Raw genomic sequence first — 27744 nt, 5'->3', positions numbered from 1 at the left:
GGTCATCGTCGGAACGTGCGATAACTCATGCTTCGGGGGACTAGCAGACGAAACTTGGGTAAGTCACATCATTATCTTATACGATTACTCTATTTTGATATTGCTTCATGCAAGTATTGGCAGTAGCGTGCTGATGAATTTTACGCCATAGAAGTGTGAAAATCTTGGGTGGCCAGAGGTGTACGTGCGTGTGTCCAAGTTCCTCTTGCGGTCTTACATACAGTACGCCTTCGACAATATGTGATGTAAGGTTTTAAAGTGACCAAAAAAATATCAATGACGCCAAAAGAAGATTATCAGGATTATTTAAACTGGAAACCAGTTGCAAACGAAAAGCATTCCTCATCGTGAAACAATTGTCGCCTAAACATCTCCCTATAGTCTGCGCGGACAAAATTTTGATATTTTATCTCTCATTTTTACGACACGAATGACAGAATAACTCAAATTTCCACCTCCCTCAATCCAACCCTCTCAACCCCCCCCCCCCCCCCCGCAGACTAAGAACTATGTCACGAGTGACATGAGTGCATGCTTCAGGCTTTAGCTCAGCACATAGGTCTCGTGTGCGGCCGGTTTAAACGCGAGGATCGGCAGATAAATATCGACAGGTCTCGGGTCCACAAAACATAATGTTTCCTTCGTTCGCAGTAAATAGGTGTTAAATGTTAATTATCACGCTGCTGCATGTCTGGTCGCAGATCCTGTTTCGTAACTGTGTCTGTATAATAGAAGCACGGAGAAAGTTTTTTGTATGTGTACCATAAATTTACCATTTTATACACATGCAGTCACGTGCATACCAGTGCGTTTCTTTTGGGCTGCTTTCCAGTTACGCGTTTTTCATACGCACGTACACGCACGTAAAAGTCTAAATCCTTATACATGCTACCTTTGAAAAAACGATGTGAATAAATCAAAGGAACTTAGTTTTCCGCATATTTTAGTATGCACTTGTAGACCTGGATGTTAAATAATAAAAATTTAGAAGCATTTCAAATTTTCCGTGCGTGTACGTGCGTATAAAAAACGTGTAAGTGGAAAGCAGCCCTAAGGATGAAATCCGTATGCTCGTCGTAAGATTTCTCTGATACAGAGTTGCAAAAAAGCTGCGGGTACGAGGGTACCACCCGGAGGAAGGTTTGCTTTGAATGAGATTTGTGAACGCTGAACAAAGTTGAACACTCTAATTGATCACATGCATGTAATAAAAAACCAAATATTTCTTTATGCTGGCTGCCACTTGACTCAGTGACGTAACGTCATTTTGAAGGTTTTCAAAACTTGAAATCCTACCGGAGGAAGGTTGAACTCTTTTTGCAACTCTGCTCTGATAGTCACAAGAGAGGAATTGTTTGTTAGAACACAACACTCAGACAATAGCTACGAAAACATGTGTTATTATTAAAAAAGTGCAGGCTTTCACATGAGCATATATAAGCTGATAACATACATCGGTTCAATACGATACAATGACGATTGTGAATTTCAAAATTTCTAAACATTTCTTCTCATAACAAAAAAAGTTAGTAGCTATACTGATTTAAAGCGTTGTGAACGTAAATATTGTTAGATATTCAGACAACACAACGTATTTCAAAAAGTATAAAAGTTCAAAATTTAAACAAACCGTTTGTTTACATACAGACTTGACTTCTACTTGAATTGTTAAGGTGATGAACACATTGATTGTTAAGGTAATCAACCTATAAAACTAAATCCCTAAAATAAAACTTATCTAAACCCCTGATAGCTCAGAGAAAAATTAAACTTCTTCTTATCTTTTGCAATATGTTTACGTTTCGATTACTTTGTCTTCTTCGTCTTGACACGTCCGAAGATCACCATATCACCAGGAATGTACACCTCTTCCAGTTGAAAAACATCCTGGTTCGGAAAAAGAACCTGCGTAATAGCGAATGTTGAAATATCTCTGAAATTGAAATCTAATTTTTCGAGATAATTTCGAAGTTTTGACTCGATTTTTCTTTTGGCACGTCGTAATGAGGTACCACTGTTCCAAAATATATCCCATCCCGACACGGAATCCGAATCAACATTCACCGTCGCTGACTCGCCTGTATACGTAATGGTCTGGGCCTGATCGATATTTGGTTTGTAGTACTTGACGAAGTTCACATCAAAGTTTTTCGTTTTTGTTCTTCGTTCGTTCCAGCATTTATACATAACACGTCCGGCGCATTTTTCTACATAATATGGTATCCTTATTGGCTGGTTTTCTACTTCCCAAGTCACTTTAATCTTCTTTCCTCTATTACTTGATCTAACTTTGAATTTTCTTGCACTAATCGACACGTCAACTTTTCCTGCTTGTGCCCGTAAGCTAAAATGGTACTTCGCGTCGTGAACTCCGACGACATACTTGGATTGCTGACTCTCGGTCATACCTGGGAAATCTTTCGTCTGCACACTAAATGATAATTTTTTCTTTATGTCTTTCACCATGATGTCACCGAAGATGATTCTGTTGTTTATAAATAAAACTACTTCGTAACCATTCGGAATGACCTGTCGGTCGATCGTGATGGGATCGTTGAAATCTCTCGGTGTGTTAACTGTCGCCGAGGAGCTGGTAAAATGTGTGCGGAAGAAAATATAGAGGCTCCCGGTACCTGAACCGTCTGGTTTAAAGCCGCCTAAAAAATTATTGAAATGTTAGTGTCTCGTCTTCTGGCATTTTTTCAAACAGAGGCACCATGCATTTTACCCGACAAACGTCATCATCGGAAAAATCATTGGCAAATTTCTGGCCAACTCAACGAAGAAAAAATGTCTTACGTGATTTTTAGAACTTTCAACAGCAAATCAGAAATTTGCCGACAATTTTTCCGATCATGACGCTAGACGAGTAAATTGCATTCCGCTTCTTTTTAACAAAATTTTGATAAAAATATACTTTTTATTTGCGAAATTTAAGCATTTTTAAGTTGTTTTCAAGTCTAAAAATGACAGATAAATTTGGTAAATATATCCAAGGTGTTTTATATCTAGTTTCTTTTCAGGAAACTAGGTTAATTTTTGTGTTTTAAGCGATGGTATTAATGTATGCATTATAATTCTGGTCAGAAAATTGCCAGCCTTATAGGATAATTATATACATAAGATAGTATGCGGTACCCGCATTGACCGGGCTGCCTATGATCTGATGGTATTGAATTACACCGGCAACGATACACATATTTTGAGATTTCACAGTCATTAACATAAACTGTAGCAGTGCAGAAGTGCAATGCCTGATCAATGCGAAAAAATCGTCAACGTTTTGAGTAAAAAACATAAATTAGCATTGTTAACATCATTCGTTGAAATTATATAGTAAACAGTACTGTTTTTCTTTGAAACTGCATCTCGAACTAACTTTTTTCTTTTATCGCGCATATGGCGGGAAAAGAAAGAGCGGAAACCAATATTAGCGGAGAATTTGAGACTTACGACACACAAGCAAAGAGACTATAAATGTGGGGCGAAAACTCTGAGCCGAAACTGAAACTTTCGTGTTGAGAATGAAACCTCGTCGCCCGATCTATCGCATCGTAGATCTTAATCTCTCCATTTTGGTTATAAAAACATTCTATTCTAGTACCACATCACCTGTAGCCAGGTAGAAACGATCAGGTACAAGGGAACGAGGCGTTAGAGCGTCTTCGTACGTGATTCGAGCAACTTCGAAGTCTCTGGAACTCAAACGTTTGGCGAAGAAGGTTCTAATTTGAGTAGCCAGGTTGAATTCAGTGGAATCACCATTAAATAAGTGAGGAACGATAACAATGGCGGTGGACAAATCTAGGACCACTAATGACTCATTAGTTAATCTTCCTTTTATTTGAGTTAGCCTAACAATAGCAGTTACTGCAGCATTTCTATTTATCGTGTGATTTAAGACATTAAAGGCATTTTCCGGAATTCGTCCCTTTATTCTTTTGAATAAAGTGAATTCAACTTTCCCACTCTTTATCTCGAACGTCAGCGCAACTTCGTTATGATTATGTTCGATAAATTGAATTTTTGGCGGGCCAACCTACAGTGAAAAACAAGAACAGAAAAAAATATGCTGCTTCATGCATGTCACCGGGTTTTAATTTGTAACATTAGGGCAAATTATGCATCTCTTAATATATTTATGGCTCACTTATATCCATGCAAGAAGTTAGTTTAGGTTCTGCTCGAGAACACTTGGAATACTCTGAAAGTAAATCTGTGGGCTGTCATGTAAAATAATTTATTTTATGCAGATATATCTAGAATTTTCAACGCCCCACTGATAGCTATGGGATTCGGCTGACAGGTGTCATTGTTCTCTGTTCTGTATATTTTTCTTAATCTCGTTGAGCACTCTTAGTACACTTATTATAATGAATACTTGGTGGTGATGCAGAGAAATTTAGTCTTGGTACGTACCTCAAGAAAGCATCTTGCATACGTTATCATAAAACCATAATCGGAATCCACTGTCCTCTCTGTTGCTATGCTCTTCACAAATCCAGCTTTAGTTTGATTGTCATATTGTTGTTTCCAAATTTGGTTCACGCGTTCGGCGCTAACTGCCATTATTGCATCCCAATTTCGAACTAATGAGCGACCATTAATTCTTTGGAGAAGATCGTGCTTACTACCAGAAACATCACTTCTACGGATTCTTCTTCGTCGACTGGATAATCGAGGAGGGTCAAAGATTGCGTTGACGTAAAACTTAATTCTTAACGTTGTGAGTTCAGACGAGAAGCGAAGATCTTTATTTGTAGTGACGTTTGGAAGCCGAAAGACCCACTTGTCAAATGGTGTCATTTTAATGAATTTTGAATCGAAATCAGATGATGGTTGCGAAGTGACAATTGCCTCTTTAGTAACTATATTGTAGGTAAAACGGTAACTTTTCGGTGCGGTAGAAAATGATATAGGATTACGTTTTAAGTCTCTGTCTTGGAAGGACTCACCAGAAGCTGTGGCTTCTATGTAGGCTTCGTCGTTTGACACATTCGCGATGTTGTCAGCGCGCACTTCAACTCTCAGAATTCGCACACGAATATAATTCTGAAACTCCACAGAACTCAATTTAATTTCTTTCTCGCAGCCATCAGGGGATAAGAGTTCTTGTACGCGAACCCCAGGGATATTGTACTCGATAGGTCGTTTAACATTTTCGGGTGCGGAAGGAAACCTTTCCAAAATCGTAATACTTGATTGGACTTGTTTCGCAGCGGCTCTTTGGATAGACAAGGTATCGTAGCGTTTGATCACGGTTGGTTTCTGGAAGTAGTAGTATTGTAAGGCAGCGTCCATGAAGCCAAACGATTGAACGAGATGTGTTCGAACCTGGTTCTCTCTCATTTTAATGATAGTTCCAATTTCAAAGAGGTCTGTCGTATTTGCTGCATTGTCTGTGATATCCTTCTGTATCACTGTTGTTTTGAGGGTTCTCAGACGATCACTTTGTCGTTTGGCGAGGTCTCTTTGCATTTCAAGGTTTATTTGTTTGTATTTCATGGCAGCAATATTTGCTGCAATGCTCAAGTATTTTCTGCCTCGTGCTGATAAGCGTTTCGCAACTCGTTGGAAGTCTAGTGCTTCTCTGTGAACCTGATCAGGAAGATAAGACGTATATGACATCACGTCTACATCAAAATCATCCCACTCCAGATCGGTTGGAAAACTGTCCGCATCGACCTCAAAACTCGGTATAATATTTCCCAATATCATTCCTCAACTCTCTTCCGAGACTGTACAGTTTATTAACTTGTTCTATAATGCCTATAGCAATTTCTACTTTCTTTGCCACTCGAACAATTCCTTCAATGTCCTTTGCGATGTTCAGAGCGCCAGCTCCCCCGGTGAATAGGGATCCCACTACGCTGATAACACCAAACCCAGCTGATATGATTTGCTCTGTTTTGCATTTTTCTATTGCCTCTTTTAAGGCAATACCGGCGTCTGTTACTTCCTTTTGTGTGTTAGTAATTTCCGTCCACAGAATCGCTGCCTGTTCTTGCTCACGACTTATTCTATCACTTTCTAGGTCATGCAGTTGTTGATTGGTGCCAGCAATGTCGTCTTGATATTGGGCGCCTACTTCGGTTTTCTGCACAAGGAATGAGCCAATTCTTTTGACGTTGTCGTTCAGTTCTTTCATTGTCTGTGTAGTTGTTTCGCGGGACTTGTGATAAAATATTTCTGTCGAGATAGTTTGAAAGATATTCTCGTACGCGGAAACTTCGGCTAGCAGTTTATCGTAAAGTGGCTTATACATTGAAAAAGTCAATTTAGGCACAAGCTGTCTAGACTGAGCATACTTATTTAATCTTGTCTTGCTTATCAATAGAGCCCTCGCCAATGCCATCTCCAAATCAGTGGGTAACTGAGTAGTGCTGTTCGGTTTTTTCATTGTGAGAAAATCGGTCATCCACTTTAAGCATTTTCTAGCTGTGTTCACAGAGTCGGCGGCGTATGAACGAAGAGTGAGAATGCTTTCAATCGTCGTTACTGATAGCTGAACACTGCTAACCAGACCGTCTTGTAACCACTTCATTTCGTATAACGTATTTTCGGAAAAATATAACTCTGGCAGACTAATCCGATCAGGTTTGTAAAGCCTCTTGCTGTTATCTGTGCTGACGCTATATTGTCCGGAATGAGATGGGTGTTTTGATGTTTTATAAACCTCGTCGTTTGCATATGTGAAGTGTTCATTTGTTTTAGCTTGGGTGACTTTGAAAACTCCGCGCATGGTTTTTGCCACAATCTTGAGCGTCGGTACAGAATTGTCATAAGCACCGACGATTATTTCCGGGGCGATATTGTTAGATGATAGTGCAACCATCTCTCGACAGATAAGGTAAATTTTTTGAGATCCTGGTAGCTTTATCTTTGAGGCGCGAAGTTTTAGAACATCGGCGAAGATGAAAACGTGTGTTACAAAGGTTGGATTGGATACGAAAAAGTCGTTCAATACAAATGACATTCGCGTTATTGTGACATAGTTTGTTGCCGTTGAGGTGACGAGACTGGGATTAAAACTGTCGTAAAAGTCTTCAATTCCAGAATCAATAATGGTTGAAAAGTTAGGTTGACTTTCTGGGCCAAACTTTTGGAAAACTGTCGCCGATAATACGTCGTTCCATACTTTTTGTAATTTCGAATCACCTGGCAGTAGTTTAGTGACCAAGGGTTTGAAATAGAGTTTTATCGGGATAATAGTTGTTAATTTCCTCGGGAGCAAGTATCCTCCATATTGAGCCACAAACATAAAGATACTTTGGGGAACTCTGAAGACATCATCTCGGAGCTGTGATGCGATATTTAGCCAAGCAGGATCATTGCTAGCTGTTAGAACTTTACCTGCTTCAAGACAAAATCCTTTACCACGTTCTGTTTTTAGTTCAGTGTACATGCGATAGTAATGTCCCCAAAGACCAAAACCATAATTTGGATTATTGAAGGGAAATTTTAAGACTCTTTCTGCGTCGTTTTTATCGTAAACAAATACTTGATAGATGAGGTCTCCCATCTGGTAACCGGATACGTAATGAGTGCCGTACTCTGAAAACGTATCAAGTATCTTATTGCCGCCAGAATTCAGGACAGTATTTGTTAGTGGCGATGTTGGGACGTCAACAGCCATGGTTGTGTTCAGTACTTTCCAGTATCGAGCCAGCACATACACTTTTCCCATCAGGTTTTCTGGAGATATTCCCAGAAGACTGGAATGTTCGCTTTTCATGTTGGTTTCCCCGTTGACATTTTGTTGAAGGGTCAACGGTCCCGCATAACGCTTTTCTTCCGCAAAGTTCCACATAGAGAAGAAAACTTTTATCAAGTCATTTTCGTCTGCGTGGTAGGTTAACTGAATGAAATAACCGAAATGGGAATATGAGCTCTGGACAGTCTTTGTTTGGACATTTTGAAACAGGTTAGAACTGTCTACGGGGTAAAATGTTTGGTTAAAGCTGTTAGCATTCGGAAGCACTGGTTTTAGACCATCTAGAATGCTGAAAGACTTGCCAACTTCGAAAGCTGTGGGAAAGAACAAAAATAAATGTGTCAATTTCAAAAAAATTGTTTAAATGTATAAGTTAATCATTACAAAATTCTGGCGACATTTGACGTTTAACATAAATCGATTGCAATATTTCCATTAATTTTAGAAATATCCGGCTTGAATAGTAGCTCTCGAAACAAAAGCAACGACACATGCAGTTTCTTGGAAACATCCAAACTTATAGTTAAATAAAGTAATGAACTTGGCATGTGATAAAATAAACGAAGTCGCGAAGAATAATGCGCTCAACACAAAGAATTGTCACAAAGAACTCGTCATGCATGATTAGGATTTAATATAAGTGCTAGATAATGATGTAATATGATAAAAAACGTGGTTTCTCCGAATTTAAAAAATAGACACTCAGTTAGGGGCTGTTTACATGAGCCCGGTTACCCGAGATTCAATGAAGCGTGAGAGGACTTTGAGGTATTGAAATAAGTCTTTATGACCCCAAACAAGCACATGATATTGTTATGGTGATTATACGACTGCCAGGATCATGTCATCTGTTCATTTCAATACCTCAAAAACATCTCACGCTTCGTTGAATCTCGGGTAACCGGGCTCATGTAAACAGCCCCTTAGTGATCGAGTGTTTTCTCAACCCTTCCCAGACATTAGACAATATTTTTGGTGTTTTGCCGATCTTGTTATTTACTGAACTTGTCTGTTACCTTGATAAGCATGAATGATTGTCCACAAAACCACAAGAATTCTTAAAAGCATTGTCAGTTCAAATGCTGCGACAGTCCTTCAGCAAATTAAATTCGTAGGCTGCAAAAAATTTTAAATTGCAGTAAATGAATGGTTGCATGATAAGCATCACCATGGAGAAATTCAGGACATTAATTATCATAATGCCATGCAGGATTTCGCAATCAAAGATGGCTGCCTCGTTATAATAGAATTATATAAGGCACGCAGTGAACTGTAATAAATAACTATTATTTAATTAATGTTAATTAGTTAATTAATGTTAATTTATTAATGTTTATTAATTAATTAATGTTATATTCATTCCACTGAACACACGAGACAAAATTTGAAATTAAAGCAACTTCCATCTTAAGCCCTGGTCAAACGAGAATGATAGTTGATGAGAGTTGACTGACCTGAACAGGGGTCCGCCTTATCCCCTGTTATCTATAGGTCCGCCTGTTCCTCTAGAAAAACCTATAGTTTTTGCATGCTCTGTCAGGTTTTGAGTGCTCTCACTGTTTCAGTATAACTAATGGTGGTCCCTAGATCATCAGGTCTCAACTCACTGAACAACATGCACAGAGCTGGCTCACACCCTCTGCAACTTAGAGGTCCTCCTGTTCCTCTAGGAAAAACTTAGGTTAATTAGAGCCTCTAGACCTTTTTTCGAGCGCTTCCTGCCCAAATTATATGCCACAAAAATGTCTCAGTGTGTTGTTCCTTTGCTAAGTTGCCAGACGTTCAAAATCCTTATAAAGAATCTCAACATATAAACTACATTAACTCGTGCCTAATACAATTCAATTATAACAAGGCAGCAGTCTTTGATTGCGAAATCCTGGCATAATTGACTTTTATGATAATTAATGTCCCGAATTTCTGGTTATGGACTGCTCATTCAACTAATTTTATGTATCTATAAAATTGTACAGTTTATTAACAATATATGAGCACATGCACTGCCGAGCGCGTGCGACCATTTAGGTTTTTTGCGCATTGTGGATTCGAAATATCGTGGATATCGGAAAATTAATGAAAATCAAACGAGTTAAGAGACAATTAGTGATTGATTGTGATGATCATGCAAGGCTCAAAGTTTGGCTACGAATCTTGGCAAACAAAGCGAATTTCTTGTTTAAAAAAACTAAAAAGCTTCTGCGGCATTTGACACAACCTGTCAAATTCATTGTGATTTATAACACCAAAAAGATTTCATCGATTTCAAGATCTCTATATATTTAGTTCGAGCTTTGAAAAAGTCACTATCCAGTGGATAACCTTAATTCAAGCACTATATAACTATAACTATATAACTATAAACTATATATATGGTGCACACTGAGTGTAGAGTGCACTACGCATAGTTTAAACTCACTGGCGGGCAGTTACCAATGAGGTTCACCTCCTTTCGACAGAAATATGGACCGTAAGGGCATGTAACTACATGCGCATCACATGTGGTTCACATGTAGATTCCCTATAACCATGTGTATTCACATGTGAATCACATATGATCACATGTGAACCACATATGATATCACATGTGAAACACATATGGTTTGCATGTGTTTAGGCTTCTAGGCTTTGGTGAAACTTTGGTCGCTCTTTCATGTCCGAACCTGATGCAAATGAATTAAAATTTTCAGTTCTTGTTTATTTTAAACAGCTGCATGGAGCACACTTGATGGGAAAAATATTGGAGTGAGCTGCCATGCTGCTCTGAGCCTAACAGGACTGGTACAAGTAAAGATCTTCCTTAGCGGTACCAGTTTCGGCCAAGACCGTCGCTTGACAGTTTAATCGGGTCATTGGGAGACTGTGTATTCATATTTCGTGTTAAATATAAGTTAAAACAATCCTTTTCAAAAGAAATTTTTCGGGCATAGGACGAAACAACACCACGGGAAACCACTAACGGGAAAGGCAATCATCAAGTCGCATTTCAAATATAACACATGTCATGTATGTTCACAAATCAGCTAATGAACATCAATCATACAGTGTCCGGCAATGAACGCGCATCACTACTCATTAAAGCGACGCCAGGTAAGTATAACTAAAAAAGTTGGGCTATGCAAAAGTAAACCAGTTTATTTACGAAACCTTTCTGTCAAAACCTCTCTTGGATATTTGAATCAAAACATAAAATGAATTTGGACCAAAAGATTTAGTTCACTTTCGGGACAATTAGTTTTTCTAAAATCCTACCTGAGTTTGATGAGGAACTTCTGCAGGACTTTGTCTTAGTTCTTCGTTTTTAATGTTGCTCCGTCTTTGTATGTTGCAAATGTTTAACTAGTAGCTAGCGCGCAAGATATCAGCGGCTTTTATGTGCACGGAGCATGAAATTAAATCGACAAAAACAGGAAGTTCACCCACAATGTTATCTGATATTGGGAGGATTTATTAACACCATTGATTTCTTCTGTAACAAGTAACTGGGCAGGGGTCGCGGAAGATCTTTATGTGCATGGGGCGGGCTAATATCCATATATTCACCTTTAGCATTATTAGTTTCTTTTCAATTTGTTTTCTTTTCACGAGTATAATATGAATATTAGCCTCCCCCACTTAATTAAGGATCTTTCGTGGACCCATGCATGGCTTAATATTGGTCTTACTATGTCTAAATCAAGTACGTTTTGTATCGCATTGTGAATCAGTGTGGCAGGTGAAAAAATCCATTAACACCAAATGGCCATCATAAACTAAAATTCGAAATGTGTGAAATCTTGCATGATATCATCAAGTATATACAAGAGACCAAGTAGTATAATTTGCTTTTGGAATTCATCGTTGATCTTAAGACTTTGGTCTTCGTGTAAGAGAAGCGTTTGAGACTACACGGGTATTTGACAAACGCTGCTTCGTGTTTAATTACACTCGTTCGAATTGCTACTAATCGCTGTAGCCGCCTTGAGCCAACACTATGCATATGTTAGATTTTGAATTACGGATGAAATTAATCCCTATTTTCTCTTCCCTGGGCATGCACACTTATCCTATTGTGCGCATTACGAAATAAATAGCAACAGGCATTAGATAAAGTCAGGAGCCATGCCTAGCGTAAAATAAATCAAATTCATAAAACTGACTGAAAGAGAGGTGGATTAACCTTAGATATACTAACATTTTAACAGGTCTTTAAACTAAACCATATAATTTGCATATTTGTTAAAATATCCTTCAATTGTTGCATTGTGAATTCCGCAAAATTTGAGAACATTATCGAGTATTTACAATTTGCCTTGGTTGTTTCTTGTAAATCAAGGCATATCGAAGTTACTGAGGTAATCAGTTTTGCCCCTGTAGGTTAATTTATATCAACTATAGAAACGTTTTCTACGGAATTCAACGTGAGCAAAATTTGGAATAAGGAATGAGGAGTTTTCGTAGTTTTAGCTCGCTATATTGACCAATATAGCTAGCTAGTGACTAAAGGTCCTATCATTTTCGGCAGTCAGTTTTAAAAAATTCCAAAATATATCTGCACTAAATTAAATAGGTATATTAGATTATAGATATATATACAGCGCATTACCACACATTATATATATATAAGCGCCCTGTTAACTTGTGATCTTAAAATCCACGATGCAAAAGCAGATTTTCACTGATTTGGCCATGCAGTCAGGTAATAAAATCGGTACAGTTAAAAAATTTTACCATATTTTCTCGCACAGGTTATAGTTCTTTTAAATCTTACCTGTTTGTTTTGATTTTGAACTTCAACTGCAGACCGTTGCTTCTTCAAATTTCTTCCTCAAGCTTGTGATAGCTAATATATAGTTGATCGTTTTACACCAGGCCGGCCGTCTTTGCAAATGCACGCAGTGTTAGTGTGAGACTGTCTGTCCAGTGCAAATGATCACCAACTTATAGGTGGGGGTAACGAATGAACTTTACAAGGAAACAGGAAGTTCAATTACCAAGCAGAAGTCGGGTGATATAGTGGCTTGCGGATGAATTGTCAAAGCCGACTAGTGCATGGGAGATTACCGAAATATATATTTACATATTGATGCAAATATGTATCATCATTGATAATTCTCGAAGTGCGAGTTGTAAAATGTTTATCAAATACAAGGAAAACGACTCTAATTTCTTGTTGAGAGTAACAGAACGCTAATGAAATGACACCGCAGAAATTAGTGCTTCGAGAATTTTAACTCGAGAAACTCACTGCATGGTTCACTGATCTCAATCAAAATATTACTGAATAAGTTACAACAAGTTCAAATTCGACCAGCCGATAATTTAAGAAAGTACAGTAAAAAACAAATGCCGAATAAACAGAATATTTAGAGAGTCAAAATACGAGTCAAACAAGCATGTACAAACTGACCTGACGAAGGTCCTCAGGTCGAAACGTCCAGAACTGTTATTGTTGTCTATTTTTGGCGTTGTTATACCACAATACACAGGTTGAGATTGTAAATTTTTTACTTTATTTCAAAGTCATCTTCAGACAGAATGACATTGCAATTGCATGCTTTCACTTTAAGTTCAAATTTCCTTCTCGGAAAGTACTTTGAAATCTCTTGACAGATCATAAAACTCAAACAGCTATGAAGGCCATTCTCAGACATGCGTATATGTACGTAATGTTATATATTCCATTAGACATGTGAGACATGAGTATATGCATTTAAGGTTATAAAATTATATTGTATAATGTCTATAATATTAGGTCAAAAAAATTATTATAATTTACACGATTTTTCTTAACGATGTGCAAGCTTCAAGTCTTCAGCGCAAAAGTATTTCGTTCGCATTCATAAATATTTTTTCTCGCACTGTAAAAACTGATATAGGTTAAAATAACCAAAAAAAATAGTTTGTTTGGACAAGAACGCACGAAGAATTTCTTTGTTTTTCATCTCGCAATGGATCATCGGTAACGTCGGTCCATTACGGGCGAGTGTCGGAGAGTGATGTACGCTGAAAATTCTTCTCAGCCAATTCCTGTGCTCAATTTAATCGAAAGTGACGCTTGCCATATAATAAATGCCTTATAATACTAGGCTTTTCGATCTAATACAAACAAAAGTTGGGTTACACTCCCCCCCAGACCCTATATATGACCCCGAATGCATACCGATATTTCATCTGAATGCTATTTGAACGATTAACCATTTTGAAAACTGCGCAATCGTTTCTTAGCTTGGTCATCTAGGGCGGGTTGCTTAAAGCTTGATATATACATAAATCCAATTAATAGGTCAATGAACCACTGTGTCTGTGGACACGTTTTTCCCGTAAGATTTTTACTTAACCATGTAAACATCGGTCGAAAATTTTCATCAGTAGATTTCGGCAGATCTTATTTTGGCTGACCGCTGCATGCATGTTTTTAAAAAAGCGGCTTCCTTTAATAATTGTGCTTTATTTTATAACCACGCGCAGTCTTCTACTGTATACACTTATAAGTGTACGATAAGCGTGGCTTTGGGTACTTCTGCTTCTAGTGTACTTCATAAACAATATCAAATTAAACACTTTATGGCAACCAATATCACACACTTTAAATGGCGCCAAATTCATTACGCGCTACTATATAGAACTATATAACAGAAGATAATATATATATTAGGCTCACTAACCAGATTTTCTTTCATCAGCCGATCTCAGCGATGGAAGCATGCATGTATCAATATATCGAAATATTTTCTTTTCAAAATCACCGTTTGGATATACGAATTGTATTTGACACCATCCTTAATTGGTATTTAAAGTCAGTAAAAAGTCATAAACAATAATTGTTTAAACTAAGCCGAACAAAGGAAGCTTTGTGAAAACCAAAAGCATATTGCCTTCGTTTGGATATTGTCTGTGTAATCTCTGCTAAGATTTTGTATGTATATATAATTCATCCTGTAACATAAACCGGAATTGCTGCCGAAATTATTGAAATGGCTGAATCTTCTCTTTCAAGCCGTAATCAAAATCTTTCTTTCTTTTCAAGCTTGGCCTGGTTCAAACGTCGCGTTATAACTATTCATGCACGCCAAACGGGATCAGCAACAAAAGATAAGTGACTGAGTTGTCTCATCATTTATTGTTCAGTCATAAATGCGATGAAAACATGTGGGAACGACGTTTTATTCTCGAGAGTGCAGGAAACAGCGCGTATGACGCTTTTGTTTGGAATTTGAATGCATGCATGATTACAACAGCATGCACTGGGGCCTGTAGTACTATAGCTTTCAACTGTAGTTAGGGACAGAATTAGCCAACCAGAGTTGTGTATTTCGGACTTCGGAGCTAACTATAGGAGTTTTATACAACCGCTCCTGTGCATTGATCGATTTCAACAGAAGCTTCATTTCACTGATACGGGGTAGTTTTCATATACATGCATGCACCCTGTATATTGAATTCTAAGGACAATTTCAATTGTTTGCACCTTTTTACGATGAATACAAAAGTGTGTTCTTCTGTGGATTATAAAAAGAATGGTTAAATTTTAAGATCATATCATCAGCTTGATAAAAGAAATTGTTCAACTTACCATAGAACAAAGAGTTATTGTCGCGCTCAATCACGGGCTCAATTAAGCCTGGTTTTTATTTCATCGTAATTGGAAGTTGTAATTTTTCAAATTTCTCTTTATTTCTGTTTGCGAGGAACTAAACAACAATTAAAATTTATTACTCAAGTTTGGTTACAACTGTATTTCTAGCTAGTTCGACTATATCTTTAGAAGAAGACTTATTTAAATATTAGATAGCAGTTTTAGAACCCTTAATAATTTTTGAAAATATAGACCGGCTATGCTTATACACGTTAAATCCGAATTAGAATCCGGAAGACTTTCCGATCTCATGAAGTCGTAGACCCGGAGTTATTATTGCAGTGGACCATATTAATCGTCACTCGCTCTATTATGATGCTAGCACTTTTAATTCATACACTTCCTGAGGTTCGCAACAGGTTGGAAGTATGTTGGAGGCGAGTAATCTTGCATCGTGAAATCTTTGAATGACGAAAGGTCAGCGCCATACCAAGGTTTGCGGGCAAAGCATGTTATCGGAGAATTTTGCTACATTTTATAAAGTCTTTCTTCTCCTATCCAACGACAGGGAGCGCAGGATTGATCCTTGCACGAACGTTTCTTGACATTTTATTTATGCTCGAGTTGTGCCCCACTGCATGTAGTGTACTGCGTTCATGCATCCATCGCACCAACAAGTAATTTTATATAATTATAGTTTTGTAACTACACTTGAATATACGATACAAGTACAGCGTATATAAATGGAATTAAGTGATCCCACGTTTTTATTCCTTGGCATTTGGTTGGTTATCATGTTTAAAGATGATGTCCAGTCGTATTTTAACCAATGTTGCAACATTCAAAAGCTTCCAAGCAATAACATTCATAACACGCGCTTGTGCAATTTCGTGATTTATAGAGCAATTTGTAGAAGCAGTAGCAGTCATCATACACATGGTACACTTAGGCCTCGTTCACACGCTACCGGATTGCTATATAGGGACAGGTCAAATTTCGTAAGTAATACAAGGTAGTGTGAAGATTTTTAGCGTCCAAGACCTGAATGAGATCTATCAAAGTAAAAAGCATTTGCTACCAACCGTTGCCTCATAACGACAAACGAAGATGTTATCACCAGCGAATCCGGTACCGTGTGAACAGAGCCTTAATCAGGTGTACGCCATACAATTATGATTGAAAAAATATTATAGTTAATATTACGAAAGAGGCATTATAATTATGCACTTGTTTTGCACCAGCTCCTGTTGAAATTGCGTCGCAGATTTATCAGAATTTCAGCTTCACTATAATTAAGATAGCAATGCAATACTCAGTATAAACCGTCTCGAAAGAATCTGTGAAAGAATGTAACATTAAAGAGGCCGTGGCGGTGGCACTGATCTCATCATACACTTAATTAATGGATAGAAACGAAGCCGGAAATACCGAACTTCCGAAGAGCCAGAACACCGCAGAGCGTCGCTATATTAATACACGACTCTGAAAGCTCTCACTCACTCATCGCAAAAACTCGCTAGCTCACTGCGAGTAATTTTGTCCAACTACCATGCTTGACATGCAGCTTATGTTAATTCGATGCAAACACTCGCAGCGAGTTTGCGAGTTGGCATAGCTTTGCGATGAATGGAAAGAGCCTTAACTTACTGATAGACATAGGACCGGCCCGATGTAAAGTGAATCTCTAACTATTGAAATACGTGCATAGTTACTCAGGAAGACCCTTCCAGGAGTTCCAGTGGTCTTTAATTCTGGCATTGTTTTTGATAGTCATAGCATTTTTTATTACAGTGACCTTGTTAAAAAAGATTATATTAACCTCCAGACCTTGAATTAGGTCTTACTGCAGTTTAGCTTACTATATGTTGTGTGTTTGTAATGGTTAAAATTTTGTAGTATTTCCAATATGCAGTATACAACAGTTAAGAAATGCCTGAAAAATCTTCGTGATTGTGGGGTATAATTTATTGTATGAATTATTGCATGAACTACGATTGTATATAAACTATACCCTATAATGACGACGATTTTTTAGGCAGTTGTTAATTGTTGTATACCATATTAATTTGATTGGGGTCTTTTTATGATAGGGGTCTGAATTTTCGTCATTCAAATATTTTACGATGCAAGATTACTCGCCTCAAACAAACTTCCCACCTGTTGCGAACCTCAGTAAGTGTATGAATTAAAAGTGCTAGCATTAAAATAGAGCGAGTGCTTGACGATTAATATGTTCAATGCAATGATAACTCCGGTTCTACGACTTCATGAGATCGGAAAGTCTTCGGACTCTAATTCGGACCATGCATCTAAAAATGCTTTCCAAACGATATATCTCGCCACAACATGAACATGCTTATGTTTTAATATTTGAATACGTCTTCTTAGAGACGGCTTTGTGTAATTTGTTATTTCGTTGGCCAGCATGCATATATATTTAAGCGTCTGTGTATATAATGGCGAAGTGGCTTCTCGTAATTGTTTTTGCTTTGTTGCTTTGCGATAATTTCGATCGTGTATGGTCATGATTAATGCACAGGGGCCGGTTGTATAAAACCCTTAGTGTAACTGGTCAACTCCGAAATTCACGACTCTGCTATCAGCTAACTCTGCCCCTACTGAACTACAGTTGAAAGCAAACTAAGTTAAAAAGAGACACCAGTGCTGTTGTAATCATGCATTCAAATTCCCAACGAAGGCGTCATTTCAAAGCGTATATGATTGAACAATAGATCATGAATGAGACAACTCAGTCACTCATCTTTTGTAGTTAATCCCGTTTGGCGTGCATGAATATTTATAGCGCGACGTTTGACCCAGGCCAAGCTCTCAACAATAGAAGAAGGAAAGTAGGATTTTGATTACGGCTTGAAAGAGAAGATTCAGCCATTTCTAAATGATTTCGACAGCAATTCCGGGTTATGTTACAGGATGAGTTATATATACAAACAAAATCTTGGCAGAGATTACACAGACAATATCCAAACGAAGGCAGTATGCTTTTGGGTTCGTTCGACAAAGCTTCCTTTGTTCGGCTTAGTTTAAACAATTATTGTTTATGACTTTTTACTTTAAATACCAATTCAAGATGGTGTCAAGTACAATTCGTATATCCAAACTGTGATTTTGAAATGAAAATACTGCTTTCGATGTATTCCTACATGCATGCTTCGACCGCTAAGATCGGCTGATGAAAGAAAATCTGGGTAAGTGAGCCTAATATATATATAGTATATTATTATGTCATCTATATAACAGCCCGTGATGAATTTGGCACCATTTGAGGTGTGTGATATTGGTTGCCATAAAGTGTTTAATTTGATATTGTTTATGAAGTATACAAGAAGCAAAAGTACCCGAAGCCACGCTTACCGTACACTTATAAGTGTATGCAGTAGAAGACTGCGCGTGCATGTTACAAAATAAAACACAATTATCATTCGAAGCCGGTTTTTTAAACATGAAGCAGTCAGCATAAATAAGATCACCCGAAATCTACTGATGAAAATATTCGACCGATGTTTACATAGTTAGTTAAAAATCTTGGGGAAAACGTGTCCACAGATAAAGTGGTTCATGTAAAGGGTTGACGCGTACGTTATAAACAACAAACCTATTAACTCTGATATATGTATAAATCAAGCTTTAAGCAACCCGCCCTAGATGAGCAACTAAGAAATGACTGCGCAGTTTTCAAAATTGTTAATTGTTCAAATAGCGTTCAGATGAAATATCGGTTAATTCCGAAATTCACGACTCTGCTATCAGCTAATTAACTCTGTCCCTAACTACAGTTGAAAGCTAACCAGTGTACAACAGCTAGGCCCCAGTGCTGTTGTAATTATCATTCAAATTCCAAACAAAAGCGTCATACGCGTGTTTGCTGCACCCTCGCCAGGAACAAACGTCGTTCCCACATGCTTTCTACCCGGAACATGTCGCAGCTCTCGGAAGCTTTCGTCCAAATGGGTAATGCGTTTCTATGCTTTTTAAAGAACGAAGCTATGCTATTGGTTGAAACAGAAATTTATTGTAAAGTTCAGCCAATGAAAATCATTCTTGCGAGAAGCTGCGACACTACCCATGCTTTCAACGCATTTATGACTGAACAATAAATGATGAGACAACTCAGTCACTCATCTTTTGTTGTTCTTCCTGTTTTGCGTGCATGAATAGTTATACCGCGACGTTTGACCCATGCCAAGCTCTCGATAATGGAAGATGGAAAGATTTTCATTACGGCTTCGTAGCGTCTGCTAATAAATTCGCGTCAAGTTTGGTACATGAAAAAACCAAGGCATCTATATTTAAGACTGTGCTTTGACCAAATTTGATCAGATGTATAAGCATGCATGTACATAAGTTTAATTAAACTGACTGAAGAATAGATAACTATGTAGAAAGATATATATTCTATATCTAGAAATATTGATATTCTATATTTAGATATGAAGAAATATCTACATTCTATGTATATATAAAAATATAAAATAATATGGCTAGAAGACTATTTCTGTTGTCGGATTTTTTTCATGCATGTTTTTTGCAATTGTACATCTTGTATCGGAGGTGAGAGACAGGGAAACTAGAATTAACCCAGAGAAACTCTACAATTAACCATATCCAGGAAAAACTGAAAGATTCAGTCGTAGTCCACTTGTATATGCAATTAATAGATATAATAGTAGGTTAAATTTGTAAATATTACGAACTCATTTTCTACTTCCTAGAATAAGTTGATTTGTGTACTTCCTAAAATTAGGTTTATTAATATTTTGATGATCACTCGATTGTATATATACATAAATGTATATCTTAATAGTTATTTTTATTAGTATAATGTTTTATACTTTTTAACATTAATGCATAACTCTTAAAAAGTGTAAACACATCAATAATTTAGCGTGACTGCTTTTAATGTTTAAGCGTAACTGCTATTATTAACCGCTTATACCATACCATTTACCAGCAAGGGGGTTCCTGCTTCTACAAAACTTCTTTGTGCATCAAAATCAGGATTAATTTCCTTTTCGAACTTTATTTTATCTGGCGAACACGAACTTGTGTACATCTGCTTCTATGCAGGAGAATAGAGCGAGTTGGGTTATAATTGGAGATATATTGTTTATAATTGTTTATAATTAAACATTCGACAAATCTTCGAATATACCATTTCATGATTGAACCAAATATTTTTCCCAGAACGGCATTAATATAACGTTCAATGTTTATTTCAGAGTCCTACTATGGCAGCATAATTAATTTCCTGTTGCTCAATTCAAGCAAAATAAGTTATCAACAATTTCGAGCTGACTATATCGTATATCCTAAACTCCCTATTATTTCATTGTAGGCACAGCGCAAATTGGTTTACATTCATGAATAAAGAATCGCGGAATAAAAGGCCCTCGACTGATATGAATACTCACTTCTTTGCATGGTAAGCAAAAAGATTTATAAAAGCTCAGCAAAATAATTATGAACAACAGCAGGAACAATACCCAACAACAGGAAAATGAACAATATTCATTGTTTGTTTTATTATTTTAATTAAAGTTCACATTTCATTTGCCATCGTGAAAATTGGTTTGCATTCATATAGACTTTCGCCGCAATTTGTTATTTGTAAATGCCGAGCAAAATGCGTTTTGCATTGAAGATTTGAAGCTTGCACAGGGTTAAGAAAAATCGTGTAAACTTATTATAACCTTATACATGCAGTGTACATGCAGTGCACATGAGCTGTCAGCTCAAATGGTTTTATGAGCTCTCAAGTGCTTTCAAAGTACTTTGCGAAAGGAAATTTGAACTTAAAGTAAAAGCAATGTCATTCTCTCCGAAGATGACTTTGAAATATAGTCGAAAATTTACAGTCTCAAGCCTGTGTCTTGATTTCAAACGTATAGGCCTATAAAATAGACAAAAACACATCTCGACGTTTCGATCTGAGGGCTTTCTTAATCAGCTAGGGGAGTATTCTCGTTTGATTCATATTTTGACTCTCAAGATGTCCTGTTTATTCTGAATATGTTTTTACTTTACTTTTTAAATTGTCGGTTGCAGTATTTTAATTGAGATCAAAACAGAAATGCACAAATGTAAACCCGTGAGTTTCTCGAGTAAAATTTTCGAAGCGCCTTATCACTCTGAACAAGAAATTACAGTGTTTTCCTAGTATTTGATAAACATTTCGCAACTCGCACTTCGAGAATTAGCAATGATAATCATATATTTGCTAGTCGGCGTTGACAATTATTTTGCAAGGTAACATCACCTGACTTTTGCTTGGAAGATGAACTTCCTGTTTGTTTGTAAATTTCATTCGTTATCCCCACCAATATAAGTTGGTGATCATTTGCACTTCTTAAACAATCGTACACTAACATCGTGAAAAGACGAATTGGTAAAAAACGATCAACTATATCACAAGCTTCGAGAAAGAAATTTGAAGTAACAACGGTCTGCAATTTAAAGTTCGAAGTCAAAACGAACAGGTAAGATTTTAAAAGAACTATAACTCACTGTGCGAGAAAACACGATAAAATATTTTGACAGTACCGATTGTATTATCTGACTGCATGGTCAAATCAGTGAAAATCTGTTTTTGCATGGTGGATTTTAAGAGAAGATTTGGCAAAATGACAAGAAAATACGCTTTCTAATTAATGACTTCTACTGATTTAGAGTTAGTGTGTGGTAATGCGCTCTATATATACCTAAGCTAATATACCTATCTAATTTACTGCAGATGTATTTTAGATTTTTTTAAAACTGCCTGCCGAAAATGATAGGATCTAATTTACTGCATGGGCCGGTTGTATCAAGCCGGTTTAGCTTAAACGGTGGATAAGTTCAAAATAGAAAGCAAGTCTGCCGTTTTATTCAACAAGCGAACTAAATGTTTTTAACCTCAATACAAAGATACTGTTTACAACTACATATTCAGTGCATAATATTCATGTTGACTCATTCACGAGAGATGTAAGAGTGTTATTTAATTTTGACTTATTCACCTTTAAAGCTAAGCGGGCTTGATACAACCGGCCCCAGATGTATTTTGGATTTTTTTAAAACTGCATGCCGAAAACGATAGGACCCTTATTCACTATAGCTACATTGGTCAACAAAGCGAAAAATACGAAAACTCGTCATTCCATACAATTTCCAAAGCTTTAATGTCAAAATGTCTCCCAAACCTTGTCGAGATGTTTTAAAATTTAAACCCTTCATGCTATTTTTCCCTGACGTAATGACTGCACGATGTTAGGCGGACTTCCTGTTTAATAATGACCCTTGATTTGTAACATCCCCATTGCAACACTGTGTCGTGTTATTAATTGCTGTAACAGTTATTATTATGCATTACTAATGCAATCTCGATTGTGATTGGCTAAAAACCTACAGATTATTCTCAATATCTTGCCACCTACCCGACATTGAAAATTAACCGTAGGTGACGTAATTTTTTGTCGCTAGTTTGTTGTCAATAATTACATTGGCTTCCTCTCTAAAAAGGGAGTACATAACAAAACAATTTTTGAGTTCGGTTTTCGCATGATATCGAGAATTATCAAGCCTCAGTTTGCGTTATCCGCCTCAGCTTCGCTTCGGCGAATAACGCAAACTTCGGCTGGTTAATTCTCGATATCACACTCAACCCAATAATTGTTAATTATTCAGTTACACTTTGTGCGTATTGTCGTTCCTGACTTTCTAAACCATGGTGTATTCTCATCAAACTTAATGTAAAGGAACTCGAACCTGAAGGAGCACGAAAATAAAAACATTGGCTCATATATTATATACAGATTTGCTTGTCTCGATAAACTTCATGTAATCGTCTCATACGTATACGTTTTTGCATGATATCTTTAAATGTATAGTATAATAAAAAAGTTATTGGATTCCGCTTATGCATAATGTCAAGAATTATTTAGACCTCGGTCAATGCTCATGACCTCATATATTTTTACTATCCCAGTAATGACCATATCTAAGAAGGGGAACTGAACGGTTTTTGGCCGGCGTTGCATGGTCCTGAGTAAACATACAATTCTTCCGGGTTGATTCTGCATGAAAAAGTCCCGAAATTCTAGGGAGTTTCATGTTCCGGAACGATTTATAATATCAAATATAGTGAATCGTCGTGATTTTCAAATCGTGTCTTCCGAGAATTGAAATCGTGATTCTCAGTTTGTCAAATTTTCATAATTATTCTGTTTTACCATTTTCATTTTCTGTAGACTTCAAACATTTATTCCGAATCTTTATTGTCGCCTATTAGAATAAATTACTGTGAGATATGTTTTATACGACTTCCTCTTAAAAATAACTTCTTCAAACTTCATTCAACAGAACATGTTCCTATTACTTTTAGAGATTCAAAATGCGTCTAAAGATGTTTGTTTTAACTACCGTTTTGTTACCGATGGTAATATCAACGAGAGATGTTAAAACTCGGAAGAAACGATCAGTAAATTCCTACGCCGTTAAAGGATGCTATTCCTCATTTCCCGGCGCAGGTCCGACAAGACGGATGGGGGGTCACAACTCCAACGTAAAGTGTCAAGAAACGTGCAGAGATAAGGGTTATGTATTGACGGCGACGAAGGGGGACCAATGTCAGTGTGGAGATGTTTATCCCACAGGGAATAAAGTAAACGACAGTCAATGCACCAGCAGATGTCGATCGTGGTCGTCCTGTCATGGACCTCAAAGCTGCTGCGGTGGACCCAGTGCTTATTCTGTGAGCGTCGTTGGCGACATTGATGTCGCGAAACAAATACTTCGTAGACTAAGTCACGAGTGGCAGACAAACGCTGGATACAGGAATTACATGAAATCCCTTCTTAAACCAATTGTGGGAAGCCACAACGCAAACTGGTGGAAATCGTTCGACCGTAAAGGCTGGTCACTGTGTGGACATGGTAGGTACATGGCGGGGATGTATAGAAACAGAAAGCATGAAAAGGATCCGATTTACCTCCTCGAAGAAGCAAAGTGTGTAGACGCACCTGGCTACCTGTATTCATCACCAGCCGATCAGGTTTGCTACAACCACAACTGGTGGAAAAGTTTCGATCGCAAAGGTTGGTCTACCTGCGATAACGGCAGCTACATGACCGGGCTCTTTAGAACGTCGGGAAATGACTTATACAATATCGAACAGGCCAAATGCTGCCGACCAAAGTCCCAGGCGAAAAGCTGGGGGGATTGTTACAATAAAGATGTCAAGAAATTATTCCATGACCAAGGATGGAGCACGTGCAAACCAGGATACTACATGGCGGGGTTATACAGGAGCTCATGTAACAAATTATTTTGCCTGGAAAAGTTTAAATGCTGCAAAATGGGAAATTACAGTGGAGATCCGTGGATGAATAAACCAGATTTTGTGATAAAAGTTAAAGATACTTCCGGACAGCTTAAACAGTGCTCAATGAATGCGATGGATAAATCTGCGGATAACAACACATACAAATGCAAAAGTATTTCCGATCGCTCCAACATGTTGGCGCTCAATGCTTTAAAATTCAACATCGAAGATAAATCGTCACTGAACGTCGCCAAACCTGAACCAGTCAAAGGTTTCCGTCCTGTCATATGCTCCGCTTATTCCAATTCATACAAGTGCACCAAATGGCTTACGACATCGATCACAACTTCATCCACCTTCAAGATTGGTTCAGGATTCTCTTTAGCGGTAAAAGTTGGGTTATCTACAGAAGTGAGTTCAGGACTACTTGGTGCAGGAGCGAAAAGCACCTTCACAACTGACGTCACGTCCACATCTTCTTTTAATGTCGAATCCAGTACGACGAAAACGTACACGACAACGGATAAGACGGATATTTCCGTTAAAGTACCGAAAGACACTGAAATCACCATCAACCTTCTGAGAACTGTCCAGGACTTGGAGTACAAATGGAAAGCAATCTTCGAGTTGTTGGGAAAATACTCTGCGAAATGGAGCAATGGTCGTGAAATCTTCCAAGATGTGACGACGGTGCTGTCTGGGTCGAAGAGAGAATTGTTCGCATTTGGCAGTTGGAGTTACCCAGGTACAGATGTCTTGAGAGTGGTGATCACTGACAAGTATGGAAACAAGAAATCTGAGGGATGTGAGCATGAGCCAGGAAAAGCAAAGAGCTGTAATATGTAAGGAGGACCCATACATGAAGTTTTTGCGAACTTTACAACATTTAGCAAAACTATTAATTGAGTTATTTCATTTACGCTGAGGCGGTTTTTTTTTCAAAACATTAGAACTAGAATTGGGAATAAATAGGGTGTCCTAAAAAACGCTAGATTAACAGATTATCCATAATTGCATGCATCTACTTAGTCTGACAGTATCATCGTTCAGTAATAAAAAAATCCTATGTCCCACTCAATGCATGTAAGTGGATTTTCTTGATGCAGGTGTATTAAGACTAGCGTTTTCTGGGAAAAACTGTAGCTGTAATTAGAATAGAATTAGAATAGGGAATCAGCCTGTTCATTTTTTTTAATAAATTGTCCTTAAAATCAGAAAACGTAGTGTTTTATCAATTCTTTGTTGACATATCTCGCCTGCTGCGCATGCCTGAACATTATGCGAAACTCTAAAATGACGACAGCTTCCCCATTACTCGAAATTTGTGCCGATGTTCACAGTGAGTGAAAGTCTAAATTGTTTCTAATTGCTTACTGGGTATATCTAAAAAGTAAGTTATAAATCGAAAATACCAGTTCGCAAAATTTGTAGGGTTTTTGACATGTTGTGCCGTAATTAGTCGTAATTCCTTGTTAGGTTTGCCGCCCACAAGAGCTATCTGCAGAGCTAAAAGTTATTCGTGGATATTAGCGTAAGCATGTTCTCCTAGTGTGCGGTGAGCTTTTGCGAGCTTTTCCCCTACGCATGAGGGCAGTGCAAATTTCTTCAGTAAAAGGCGCAAATATACCTATACTTCACACGAAAACTTATAAAAAATATCGTAAAAATGAGTGCATTTGGCTACAAATTTACGTTGCACTCATATTTTCTATATCACTGCAGTTATCATAATCTCAGTGACAGCGAGCTATCAAACAATAAGGACTATTATAATATATTCCTAAAAGTATGGGAGTATTATGAGGACTATATAGTATATTGATCCTAAAAGTAAAGCCTAAAGGAGCTCGTAGACCGGCGGTAGACTATCCCACACGCCCACTCACAGAAACGAATAAATTTGGTGCTCAACAAAGACCTTGTTTAACTACAAAGTAGGCTTCCGGTTTCGCTTCAACCAACGTCGTATTTCGACATCGTATTATGAGTATACGATATACAGAAGTGACACAAGCGAGTGTGCGAAGAAATTCTAACAAATAACTCCACGCTATGTGCTTAACATTACCGGTAAAAATTTGTGAACATATACACAATATTTTCGAAATACTATTTCATGATCATGCAGTGTACCACACATTTTTGTCAGGACATGTAACCAGCGAGTGGTTTTACAGCTTCTACAGTAACCAATCGCAAAATAAACCTGGGCAATAAATGGACGACTTGCGCTTTAGACTAGTTTTTGATCGAAGTAACAAGAAGAAAATAAATCACCCCATCTAGAAAGATCTTACTTAAATTAGTAAAACTGCCTAGTTTGGCTGCGAAATTTTGTAAAATACGGAAAATATAGCCATGCGAAGTTGCAAATTTTGTACACTTTTGTATTACGTGTGGAAATGTGTAACTAATTTAGTCACAAACTTCCGGTCGTAATACAAAAGTATACGAAAATCGACAACTTCGCATGGGTATATTTTCCGTATTTTACAACAATTCGCAGTCAAACTTGGCAGTTTAACTTATTTTAGTAAGCTCTTTCAAAAAATGTCCTTTTTATCACCGAGGTAAGAAATTAGTCTAAAGCGCAAGGCGTCCACTCAACATGAACACGTCTTTAGATTGCTGCGTATGCGCAAGCCGTCAACAGTTTGAGAATAACAATTTTTTATGCATTGTTTGATATTTCTAATATTTCATTATTACCTTGTCACTTTAATTCGACAAGAAATTCCAATCGGCTACCTTATTTGTTGGAAATGCTATTCCACTTCCAGAATCATGATAGAAATAAATATAATTATAATAATTATCATATAATTTGTTCTTTGAAAAGTATATCGCAAGTAATTATGGAAATTTGGAAATATTGGCATAGCCGGTAAGGAGAGGAGAAAACTGCTTCTATCGGATGATTTGTGGGCGGACGATTTGAACTTCCTGCGTGTTTGTTGATTTCATTCCTCACCTCGCCTATATAAGTTGATGATGTCATTTGCACTGCATCAACTTAATTAGTCTCTTCGGCAAAATGTGTTTCCTCGTATTCAATACATAAAAAGCCAATATCTTGCCCCTCATGCACCCGTTTTGTCACTTCAATTGAAAATATATAGGCCTTGATCCTAACCGATTATTGGTTAGATCCTTTTGTTT

The 27744-nt window shown here is 37.4% G+C and overlaps 3 protein-coding genes across 4 annotated transcripts; 1 reads left to right on the top strand and 2 right to left on the bottom strand.

Moving 5' to 3' along the window:
- Positions 1 to 25770, top strand: LOC114530096. 2 transcript variants are annotated; one of them, XM_028551685.1, is made up of 3 exons: positions 1 to 58; positions 20623 to 20709; positions 23647 to 25770. In XM_028551685.1, exons 2-3 carry the CDS (start codon positions 20707 to 20709, stop codon positions 25429 to 25431), a joined length of 1788 nt encoding a protein of 595 aa, XP_028407486.1. In that variant the 5' UTR covers positions 1 to 58; positions 20623 to 20706; the 3' UTR covers positions 25432 to 25770. The 2 variants fall into 2 exon arrangements, with proteins under 2 accessions (XP_028407486.1, XP_028407487.1); XM_028551686.1 differs by lacking the exons at positions 1 to 58; positions 20623 to 20709 and adding an exon at positions 21688 to 21763.
- On the bottom strand, positions 1402 to 5674 carry LOC114530095. Its single transcript, XM_028551684.1, has 3 exons — positions 4420 to 5674; positions 3613 to 4039; positions 1402 to 2657 (listed from the first exon to the last, which is right to left on the bottom strand). The coding sequence occupies exons 1-3, from the start codon at positions 5626 to 5628 to the stop codon at positions 1807 to 1809; spliced, it is 2487 nt and encodes an 828-aa protein (XP_028407485.1). The 5' UTR covers positions 5629 to 5674; the 3' UTR covers positions 1402 to 1806.
- LOC114530028 lies at positions 5687 to 12591 on the bottom strand. The gene is made up of 3 exons (XM_028551609.1): positions 12462 to 12591; positions 8731 to 8830; positions 5687 to 8028 (listed from the first exon to the last, which is right to left on the bottom strand). The coding sequence occupies exons 2-3, from the start codon at positions 8780 to 8782 to the stop codon at positions 5687 to 5689; spliced, it is 2394 nt and encodes a 797-aa protein (XP_028407410.1). The 5' UTR covers positions 8783 to 8830; positions 12462 to 12591.
- Positions 25771 to 27744: the final 1974 nt, after the last annotated feature.

This window comes from Dendronephthya gigantea, unplaced genomic scaffold (genome assembly GCF_004324835.1).
Source record: "Dendronephthya gigantea isolate DGI-Jeju-01 unplaced genomic scaffold, DenGig_1.0 000059F, whole genome shotgun sequence".
NCBI classification, from domain to species: domain Eukaryota; kingdom Metazoa; phylum Cnidaria; class Anthozoa; order Malacalcyonacea; family Nephtheidae; genus Dendronephthya; species Dendronephthya gigantea.
Note: the sequence above shows the minus strand (reverse complement) of the source record. Positions and strands in the feature narration are given on the sequence as shown.

Excerpts from the sequence above, each read along its gene's own strand:
- LOC114530095 (XM_028551684.1), bottom strand. The coding sequence starts at position 5,628 with ATGTCATATACGTCTTATCTTCCTGATCAGGTTCACAGAGAAGCACTA. Across the intron at positions 4,040-4,419 it reads ATGCAAGATGCTTTCTTGAG|GTTGGCCCGCCAAAAATTCA; the intron begins GTACGTACCAAG and ends TTTTCACTGTAG. Across the intron at positions 2,658-3,612 it reads TCGTTTCTACCTGGCTACAG|GCGGCTTTAAACCAGACGGT; the intron begins GTGATGTGGTAC and ends ATAATTTTTTAG.
- LOC114530028 (XM_028551609.1), bottom strand. The coding sequence starts at position 8,782 with ATGCTTTTAAGAATTCTTGTGGTTTTGTGGACAATCATTCATGCTTAT. Across the intron at positions 8,029-8,730 it reads AATCATTCATGCTTATCAAG|CTTTCGAAGTTGGCAAGTCT; the intron begins GTAACAGACAAG and ends TCTTTCCCACAG.